Source organism: Salmo salar, chromosome 23, assembly GCF_965601325.2.
Source record: "Salmo salar chromosome 23, fSalSal1, whole genome shotgun sequence".
In the NCBI taxonomy this organism is placed as follows: domain Eukaryota; kingdom Metazoa; phylum Chordata; class Actinopteri; order Salmoniformes; family Salmonidae; genus Salmo; species Salmo salar.
Window position 1 is genome coordinate 8,494,078 of NC_138313.1, and position 11,100 is coordinate 8,505,177.

At 43.1% G+C, this 11,100-nt stretch overlaps 1 protein-coding gene across 1 annotated transcript; it reads right to left on the reverse strand.

The window, feature by feature from the left end:
• Nucleotides 1-916: 916 nt before the first annotated feature.
• LOC106583998 (cilia- and flagella-associated protein 144) lies at nucleotides 917-2,723 on the reverse strand. The gene is made up of 4 exons (XM_014168727.3): nucleotides 2,440-2,723; nucleotides 1,624-1,683; nucleotides 1,437-1,540; nucleotides 917-1,319 (listed from the first exon to the last, which is right to left on the reverse strand). The coding sequence occupies exons 1-4, from the start codon at nucleotides 2,576-2,578 to the stop codon at nucleotides 1,206-1,208; spliced, it is 417 nt and encodes a 138-aa protein (XP_014024202.2). The 5' UTR covers nucleotides 2,579-2,723; the 3' UTR covers nucleotides 917-1,205.
• Nucleotides 2,724-11,100: the final 8,377 nt, after the last annotated feature.

Consider the following 11,100-nt stretch of genomic DNA (forward strand, 5'->3'; position numbering starts at 1 on the left):
AGTCTAAAATGGTTCATTGGATCAGTCTAAAATGTTGCACCTACACTGTTGCCATCTAGAGCCCAAAGTCTGGACTGTAAAATTACATTAAGGTCTTTCTCTTGCATTTCAAAGATGATGGTACAAAAAAAATATATATCTTGTCTTTTACCAGATCTGTGTTATATTCTACATTAATTTGACATTTCCACAAACTTCAAAGTGGCGTTCAACACCATAGTACCCACAAAGCTCATCACTAAACTAAGGACTAAACACCTCCCTCTGCAACTGGATCCTGGACTTCCTGACGGATCGCCCCCACGCTGATCCTGAACACTGGGGCCCCTCGGGTGCTTGCTTAGTCCCCTCCTGCACTCCCTGTTCATCCACGACTGCGTGGCCAAGCACGACTCGAACACCATTAAGTTTGCTGACGACACAACCGTGGTAGGCCTGATCACCGACAATGAGACAGCTTATAGGGAGGAGGTCAGAGACCTGGCAGCGTGGTGCCAGGACGACAGTCTCCCTCAATGTGAGAAAGACAAGGAGGGCTGGACAGGGCTGAAGTGGAGCGGGTTGAGAGTTTCAAGTTCCTTGGTGTCCACATCACAAATGAACTATCATGTTGCTACTCGCTGTCTATTATCTATGCATACCCCCTGTATATAGCCTTGCTATTGTTATGTACGTTTCTTGATTTTTTTTTTTTTTAAACTTTAGTTTATTTAGTAAATATTTTCTTAACGCTTTCTTAAACTGCGTTGTTGGCTAAGGACTTGTAAGTAAGCATTTCATGGTAAGGTCTACACTTGTTGTATTCGGCGCATGTGACAAATAGAATTGAGTGCCAGTCTGTGGTATTATACAAACTCCTTGTCACTCATTGTCATGCAGTGTCATGTTTGGCTTGACAATGACCACAATGGAGATGGCAAGGGCACAAACAGACTTGGAACCAGGCTATACCTGCTCCTGTATCTGTTTTATTTTTGATAAATGATTTGTACTAGTTCAATATTTATTTTCTGTATGACGTTATGGTGTTTGACATTATACAGTCGGTCTGTCTGCAACCAGTTGTTTGCTTGGGACAGTAAAGCAATATTCTTCATAGCCATGTTTCCATTTAATATTTCTCAATTGATATCCAGCAAAGAGGCCAATGGTCCAGTAGTTTATCCAAATTGGGTCTTGTAGGCAGCTTGTAGTAGGCCGTAGATCTAGCCCAGGTTCTGTGTCTGTTCTTTCAGACGCCATGCTGCATCCATGTACTTGGTGATCTCAGAGTTGTGCCATGGCCAGTTCAGCCTCTTATCACTGCGATCTGAAACAATCTGACAGGGCAAAAAAGCTATTTTAGGAAAAATGAGATTGTAGGAGTGCCAGAGCAGGCTAAGGGACACAACTTTGAAACGTATTCTCATAATCACTCACAAAGTGGGAGTTCTTACCAGAGGTCTGGATATCCAGCCTATTTCTTGGCTCTCAGTTTGGGGGTGAGTGTATTTCTTGGTTGGTCCCAAACAAGCCCTGTGGATGATCTTCAGGAAAGCAGCTGGGGGGGGGGGGGGGGGAAACATAATCTAAGAGACTGGCCAACATCTCCGATAATATTGAAAAGCTAGCCATCATACTTACGATCCTCCTCTATGTTGTCGTGGGTGGGGCTGGCCATAGGCTTGTCAGTCAAAACATGAACTGAGAAGTAAAAGAAGATGACTATTGGTTTATTTGTCAGAGATTTAGCTAGACAGCTGATATATGTAGTCCCGGACAGAAAACGATATACTTCAATACATCATTACAATATAACGCTTAAGATATCTCTCTCTCTATATATGTATATATATAACAAATCAAAATAGGCAAAAATATACAATATAATGATACTACTTCAGAGTTTAAATTCCTTTGGTCCTACAGTATCTGACATTTTAAGTAGCAGAATGCCTTAATCTTCACATGACTGGTTTTACACTAGACACTTTTTCAGGTCTGCCTTGAAGCTAGCAAAAATACTCTCACTGGTTGGCAGGGTGTTCCATAATCCAGACGCTCTGACTGAAAAAGCTGTCGGCCTAAACTGAGTTGAGCAGACTCCTCTGGTTGAAGCTCTTGTCGTCCTGGTATTGTCCTTGCAGTATGTTACTAACTGAGTGATCTTAAACAGCAGAGGTGTCGGGCAAAACATAAAAGGCTGTTAACTCAGGAGGTTGTATTTCTTAATTGGAGTGTGGTGATAGCTAGGTGTTTTAGTTTTTTTTTGTCCATGTCTTTGAGTTTGTATATAGCTAAAGCTTTTGAAGTGGTTTCATTCCTGTGATACTAGCTTGTGACCAGGTTATGACACAGTAGGGGATTGGACAAAAAGCAATTACAGTAGTTGTTCATCATGAAATTCCTCATCGTTCACATTAATACACAAACCTTTCTACGGCGGTTGAATGTGCTTACGTCTTTTGTACGGGTTTACGCTAAATAGCGTGTACAATTGTTGGCTCCTATTCTCCTTCTTTATGGTCTCGACGTGAATTGCGTTCTGATGAACAATATCCACAGGATGCTTTTCTTTTGGTTGCTTAGCCGCTGCCATCCTGGTTCGTGTAAAATTCGGCCGCAATCCAGAGAAAACACGCGAGACACTACGTAGTGTGCAACTTTGTAGCAAGCCAGCCTTCGAAATACAAACTAGCTATCAATCGCATACAAGTTTTCTTTAGTTCTCTTTGCCTAGCAACAGTAAACAGAACCTCAATGTACAGGTATTTAGTGGCCACACGAGGGCGCACAATACACATTTTCTTTCAGTCAGCCACGGATGAAATTAAAAATGTATTTCTGTTCAGAGCTACAGGGGCTGTAGTCTACTGTGCTCTTGCCCTATTAGTGAAGAGAGTGCATTCTGTCTTGTAGGCCACCATTAAATCAATTTACTTCAACGTTGGCAATTGAAAAACATCAAAGAAAATATTGTGAAATGCAAGCCAAGTTTGCTTGTTTGATATCTAGAGATACTATATCAAACGTTTGGGGCTTTAAATCTTTACACGAGCTGCTCTGTTCAGTACGTGTTTTTTTTATATTTAGGCCTGGCTGCATGAGTAGAATGTGATGACAAGGTCATAGCTGTATTGACATGAGGATCCCCGGTCTCCCTCTATTTAACCATGCCAGAGGTGGTGTCCAGTTCCAATACAAGACCTTGGTTGTCCTCGGCCGCCCTCGTCTCTAGGGCTATATTTATATCTGATAGGCTCGACGAATAATATATATATAGCCTGAGATTATTGCTTGGTCAGTCTGTGAGTTTTTGTTTTTCAGACTGCTGTTGATTTAATTTCGAAGACCGTTGTGTTTGATATTGATTCCGAGTTTTCATAGAGACCCATTTGTCTTGTCTTAGGTTTATGTTGTATGCCTACTAGGTTTTGCGAGTGGCTATCAATCTTACCTTTTCTTGTCTTCATATTGTGATTTTTTTTCTCCACAATCTCACCAATCAGAATGTTTTAGATGTACACTCGGACTGTGTCCCAAATGGCATCCTATTCTCTACATGGCACTTCTTTTGACCAGAGCCCTATGGGCCCTGGACAAAAGTAGTCCACTATATAGGGAAAAGGGTGCAATTTGGGACATGGTATTTGTCAGGCAGACACTGGCACAAGATACTTGGAGCACTTTAGTGTTCAGCTGCTCTTTCCCCATCTCCATCTGTTATCGTCTCCGTGTTGCTGATGTACTGTATGTAGCCTACTGGGTTAACTGTTATGAATATTTAACAGTAATGGGAGAAAGTACAGTCTAGTGACTGACTGCACGATGCTTGGAAACCGAATTGAGGTTTTCAGATTGTGCAGAACTACGCTTGAGTTAGTCTACCATCTGTAGTGTCACAATCAGGGCTTCTCACTCACACACATGCACATTTACAAAGGCGCACACACACTTCCTCTTGTAAATGGAGCATTTGGTTGGATGGGTCCCTCAGGATCACTGGTGTATTTGCAAAGCAGTGATGACAATCTCACGGCTGTGAAGTGCCTGCACTTGTCCCATCACATAAGGCCTTTTATTTAATTTCCCTTTCATTTCATTTCCCTTCCTCCAGTCTTCCTTAGTCCCTTCCTCGTTCCTTCCCCCTGTTCTGAGACAATTATTATTGTCCCCCCTCCCCTTCTGAGGGTTTCTGAGCAGTGTGTCTCTCTGCTGGATGGTTCTGTGTCACTGCTTCCCTCATGGAAAGAGACAGGTTAATAAAGTCAGAGATCCTCCGCTGTTCTCCCTTCCCATGTCGTAACCTGATTTAAGGGTTATTGTTGTCTCCGGAAAATAATGAAAAATATACAAAGTAATAACAGGAAAAATGGACTAGCTTCCCAGGGAGTTGGAGAATCAGCTTGTGTTAGAGTGCAGCTTTGTTATTGGGAAGATCTAGAGGCAGATTAGTAGGCTCCAGTGTGTGTGTGTGTGTGTGTGTGTGTGTGTGTGTGTGTGTGTGGTGTGTGTGTGTGAGAGTGAGAGAGTTTGTCTCGTGTTTTGTGATATTTCTCTGTATGTGTGTGAGGGACTCGGGGTGTGTCATGTCAAGCACATCCCTCTGTCCCCTGTCACAATGTCCATCCATGTTAATGTCAAGACAGTCACTTTCTCTCCTTTTGCATTCTGGATCAGAGAACAGAGAGAGGGCAATGTTTTTAGATTGTCAGGTTGGCATTTTGATGTAGTTCACATCCTCCGGCCATAATGGAAGAATTTGTAACTATTTTTGAATATACCTATTATTTAGAAAGGCCATGGAAAAGAACATTAGATTGTAAGGCAACTTTATACACCATATAATGTCGTATAGAACTAATGTGTGTGCAAAGTAGAGAGAGATCGAGAGTTTGTGCCCCAGAACATGGCTCAGTATCAAAGCCAATAACGGCTCAATATTCACGACCCTTTCCATAGTAGACAGGCCAACTCTGCGTCATGGCAATCAACAGCTTTTGACCTTTCCCGACGAAGCCATGTTCTAATTACAAATTGCCCTCCAACTAGCCTGCTAATTAAACATTATGTAATGTACAGTATAATACAGCCATTTTCTCCCTGATTAATCCAACACAGAACTAACAAGAGCCTGCGTTTTATTCCTTCACACTCTCTAATCCACTTAGTTATGACCACTAATGAACTCTGCTGATATTTACTTACCACGGGGAAAGAACAACACACTGGTGGTGGAATTTGGAATTTAGAACTGTCATTTAATGAACTTCCTGTGTAGCTTTTCATTTACTGAACATGACCTTTTGGAACATGAGTGGTTGTGGATGAGAATCAAAGGGAACTGTATAAATGTCTCATGAAATAGCACTTTGAAGATGTAAATTGATTTTTTTTTCATAAACTGATGTTTTTATGAAATAGGGTGCATGTTATGCATCAGACTCCTTAGGGATTAATGGAATCGGTGGGGAGATCTTCTTTTTTTATTTTTTTAAAGACTCCAGAAAAGGAATTTGACATTTAAAAAAATGCCAAATCAAATAGCGATACAAGACATAAATAGCTATATTTTTATCACATAAACAGGCAAACAAGACTACCTTAGAGATGATGATAAGGTAGTGACGAATCCCATCTAACCCTGCTCCTCAGCCAGTAGAGAAGAGAGCCCATAGAAGACAGTGTGTTTGTACATAGACTTTGCTATCTCCAGTGAAGACCTAAGACCGTGAGAGAATTATTTCTCTGTGGTTTGTACCTGGAGCCTCTGAGCCTAGCGCAGTCTGTGACTGCCAGTCATCCACCACCCCATTTTGAACACAACTCTTAACACAGCCCTCCTCTCGTGGCCTATTGTCTCCACACACACCAAGATAATGCCCACACACATCTACACATACTGTACACTACTGTGGTACGACATCAAGGAAGGGACTGGCTGACTGTGTGTGTGTGTGTAGCTGCTGAGTGAGATAGTGTTTTTCCAGTCTCCCCTCTCCACTTGTGTTTGGTGGAGCAGCAGGCACCACTACCCACACATTCAGTGCCATTCAGTCTAGCCATGTATACATACTATGCTCACAATGGAGCCAGCAGGACAGGTGATAGCAGGGGAATGTTTATCTGGAGACACACACACACACACACACACACACACACACACACACACACACACACACCACACACACACACACACACACACACACACACACACACAGCTGATGCTTGTGATTTGTTTATGTGAGGTGCAGTGGAGACACCCCAGTCGTGGGAAAGCCGTCCTCAGATCAGATCTTACTGATATGTCACCATTGCTCCTTTCTCAAATCTCCCTGTTGTGCCTCCAGTAGTAGACTTTCTCACTGGTTGAGCGCAGCTAATTAGAGCAGCACAGATTAGAATATACCTTGTTGTAGAATAGATATCTGACCAAAGTTACTTTATAGTCTACCCTTCCCTGCAGACTGTAGTATCTTTGTTTTTTGGTCACAAAGGCAAGAGGCCTGTGTTGTATGCTTTCTGCTCTCTTCTTGTCTCAGGCAGTTGCATGGTTTCTCCACCGGGTTGCAGTAGTGGGTGATGTGAGCTCACTCATCTATGGCGCTCCTCTGCCCTCCACTATGTAGTCGTGTTTTAATCTAATTTGTCCTCCTATTTGCCCTCCTGACTACACTAGCTCATCTTCATTAATATCACTGGCCTGGAGTGAGACAGGGAGCGTGGAGGATGGTGATTCTCTCTGCCTTGTTTGCTAACAGAGCTGATTAGCTGGAGGCATTAGAGGAGTGAGGCGGAGAGACGGGGCACCCTCGGGTGCGCGCGCGCGCGTGTGTGCGCGTGTGTGCGTGTGTGTGCGTGTGTGTGCGTGTGTGTGTGTGTGTGTGCTGTGTGTGTGTGTGTGTGTGTGTGTGTGTGTGTGTGTGTGTGTGTGTGTGTGTGTGTGTGTGTGTGTGTGTGTGTGTGTGTGTGTGTGTGTCTGCTGAACACCCCATTGATTCGGTTAATGGCGTTGCTAGGATTTGAGGAAATTGGGGGCTTAGCCCAAAGATGGGGAACCTTAGTAGGGGGGTCTGGGGGGTCTCACCCAGAAAAAAATGAATTTCAACATCCTAAATGCAGATAGTCTTTCAAAATAATATTTATTTATTTTAAGAGACATGTTGATGCGATAAGTCAATGGCATAACCTGTCAATGATTGTAGAGGGCAGGATAATTGTGATTTAAATGGATTCACTGTGCAGATCCAGGAACAATGTGTGACTGACTACATCCGGAGGTGGTCAGGAAGGACTGATCACAATCAAATCACAATGTGTCTTTTAATCATCTATATATGTCTAAAAATTCGAGCACCATCAGAATGTGGACAAGATTAGGATAACAGAGACATTAGAACCACGCATAAACGGGGCTTCTCCAATGAGCCAAACTGCTTAAAGAATCGCACTGTTACCCAAGCCCCCTCACACTCTTTCTCTCTCCCGCTTAACAATATATAATCACTGGACAGTTTATTAGGTACACCCATCTCGTACTGGGTTGGACCCCCTTTGCCTCCAGAACAGCTTGAATTATTCGGGGCATTGATTCTACACGTCGGAAACGTTCCACAAGGATGTTGGTCCTTGCTGACGCAATGGCATCACGCAGTTGCTGCAGATTGGACAGCAGTACGCCACCACCACAAGCCTGTACCTTTGACACCAGGCAGGATGGGTCCATGGACTCATGCTTTTTACTCCAAATACTTACTCTGCCATCAGCATGATGCAACAGGAACTGGGATTCGTTGGACCAGGCTGTTTTCCACTCGATTGTCCAGTGTTGGTGATCTTGTTCCCACTGGAGCCGCTTCTTCTTGTTTCTAGTTAATAGGATTGGAACCTGGAGTGGTTGTCTGCTGCAATAGCCCATCCGTGTCAAGGATTGATCATTTGTGTGCGTTACAAGATGCCATTCTGCACACCACAGCGCCGTTATTTGCTTGTCTGTGGCCCGCCTGTTAGCTTGCACGATTTTTGCCATTCTCCTTCAACCTCTCTCTCATCAACGAGCTGTTTTCGCCCACAGGACTGCCACTGACTGGATGTGTTTTTGTTTGTCGCACCGTTCTCGGTAAACCCTAGACTCTGCCATTCATGAAAAGTCCAGGAGGGCGGCTGTTTCTGAGATACTGGATCTGACGTGCCTGACACCAACAATCATACCACACTCAGTCGCTTAGGTCACTCATTTTGCCCAGTCTCACGTTTAATCAAAGAGTAACTGGATACCTGTCTGCCTGCTTTATATAGCAAGCCATGGCCACACGACTCAAGCGATCCAGTTTCGTGAATGGAGGGGTGTACCTAATAAACTGTATGGTGAGTGTACAGTTCAGTAAAATAAAATAACATGCTTACAATTGTTGTCAGACAAATCATCATAATCCAATGTCTGTCTTCTTTCAAAGGAGAGATGGGGCAGACCTTTACAATGACAAAAGTACAGTGCATTCCACTGAATATGTGCATTTTCTGTACTATATTTACTGCCCTATTAACACACATATCTGTTTTAAAATAGTGATAGCATGGACCATCACACTTTCTTTTCTTTTTTTTTTTTCAATTTTAGGACCCTGAAACAAATCTGTAAAGAAAAATGATGAAGCTTTTGAATCTGGCCTTTATAAAGAACACAAAGATATGTCAAATCAGGTAATGCAAAATTTAAGTCTGAATTAAGTATGCTTTCAAGTGATTGAAATGCATCGTACAAGTATTGGAATATTCAGGGAAGCAGAAGGAAGATCATCAGGCAATCATTGTGTATTTCATCTTTCTTAGAACACAAGATATGTCTTAACTTTCAGGAATGGGGTCATAATTGCTAATAGAATAACCGTTCCAAGGCTGGAGCCAAATTTCTAGGAAGATTATCCCAATTTAATTCAATTTAATTTACCCCAGTCATTCAGTGGTTTTGTCAAAGTCCCTTCGAACGACTCATGCGCGGCTTGTGAACGTTGTGGAGGGAAACAGAAGGCACATATACTGTATGTTCCTAGGAGTCTTAGCTTTCATTTGTGGGGTCATAATAGCTAATAGCCCAAGCTGTTCATGCGCTAGAGCCAAATTTATAGGAAGAAAACAAATTTAACATGCCATGCTGGCTTTAGAAACCGCTGGGTGCATATTCAAACAGCCTGTCTGTCCGTTCCGAGGTGTTTGCATGGTATTTTTTGACAGGCCGCAATTTCACAATATTTGACCATCAAAAGGTTAGGGGCTGGACTGAAAACATTCAGGGTTGCAGCCTTAGAAGCCCACCCCTAACTACGCCGATGCCATGAAGTCTTAAATTCAACAAGTGAAAATGGGTTGGAGGCATGTCCTACCTTTTTTAATATGTTTGACGGAACATTATCCAAATTCATTAATATGCAATAAAGCCTACCTGAGGGAGACAAATCAATTTCATATTTTTTGTTGTCATAGCAGGACAGCTTAGCGCGCAGGTTGACATTTATTGTCACAAATCTTGCCCTGGAGGCTGCAAAGAAAAGTTGGTTATATTGTAAAAATTCATGAAAACAAAAATGTATTTACGGTTCGGCATTAGGGTTAGCGGTGTGGTTAAGGTTTAAAATCAGATGTTACGACTTTGCCGAGCAGCCTTCAGGGAAAGATTCATGACAATAAATGCCAACCTGCGTTTAGCTCAGGGCTAATGACACCAGTGCGGCGTCCACGGCTCACCATGCCTCACCTCTTCTGAATGGTACTGCTGTTGAGAGAGGGATGGCAGAAGAGACCAGGGTCGTCCTCCATGTCACATTCCTGACAAGAGCAGAGTGATCTTTGTTTAGGAAGGGGATCCACCTGCGGGGCCATGCCCTAACCTGACCACGTCCCCTGGCATACCTCACAGGTGACAGGAAGTCATGACAGCAGAACTCATCCCAGAGGTCACAGGTCACTGCAGGTGTAGAGGAGAGGGACAGGGCAGCGAGAGAGAGAACGAGAGAGCAGAGGCAGATCATAAAATGACCCGAAGGTCACGTCACTGGAGGTGATAAGGTCACTTCATGACTCAATACACTGCCCTTAGTGAAAGGCTGAAAACAGGCTCTGGATAGCAATAAGGATATAGTCTTGTGTCACCAGACTTTGAAAGGAAGCTGGAGATTGATGTTCATGGGGATATGATTCATTCAATCTATGTTTATACACTGAAAAAATATATAAACGCAACATGTAAAGTGTTGATCCCATGTGCCATGAGCTATAAAAACATTTTCCATACGCATAAAAAGCTTATTTCTCTAAAATGTTGTTCACAAATTTGTTTACATCCCTATTAGTGAGCATATCTCCTTTGCCAAGATAATCCATAGGCTAACATGGTAGGCTAACATTGTATGACAACTGACTCGTGAAATGTGACTCATCCAGACATGAGACATGTCATTATATTTTCATCTCATATATCAGTTACATCCACTTGAACCAACTTTAACACTGACAGGAGAGCTCTGCCCTGGCTGTAACTGGCTCTGTCTTGTCCTCCTGTTAAGCACCTGGTGTGTAATCTCTTAAAAGCTTGCCCTCCTTTCGCGGACGACTAGAAAGCAGCCACATTAAATTAACAGTGTAATTTATGTAAGAAATCACACACAAATAAATATATATATATATATATATATATATATACACATACACACACACACACACACACACACACACACACACTCGCAGTGACAGGCCAGCTAGATGTCGCGTCTGTCAGTCGGCAGCTACCCACTTACAGCGAGCAAAAAAGAGGGATTGGGTTTCCTTAGAGAGTGAGGGGCCTGACCCTGTCTCCATGTCTCTCCCTCTCTCTCTCTGTGTCTCCGAGGAGGTGAGGGTGAGGTGGGGAAGGAGGGGAAAATTGAAGTGATGGAGTGGTGGGAGGAGGTGGATGTGAGGATAGACCAGGGGTGAAGTAGGGGGGGAGTTAGGGGAGAGAGTAGGGGTATGAAGGGTGGTAAGAAAAAGGGTGAGTTAAAGTGGCGAGGTTGTGTCTAGGTTAGGTGGCGATACAAGGAGTGGGTATGTTCGTCATAGCTTCACATTGCTGTCTAGATTATTAAT

Bases quoted from the DNA above. Each gene is read 5' to 3' on its own strand.
- LOC106583998 (XM_014168727.3), bottom strand. From the start codon at position 2,578: ATGGCAGCGGCTAAGCAACCAAAAGAAAAGCATCCTGTGGATATTGTT. The intron at 1,684-2,439 runs GTAAGCACATTC...TTTACTTCTCAG, and splicing joins CGTAAACCCGTACAAAAGAC to TTCATGTTTTGACTGACAAG. The intron at 1,541-1,623 runs GTAAGTATGATG...CCCCCCCCCCAG, and splicing joins CGACAACATAGAGGAGGATC to CTGCTTTCCTGAAGATCATC.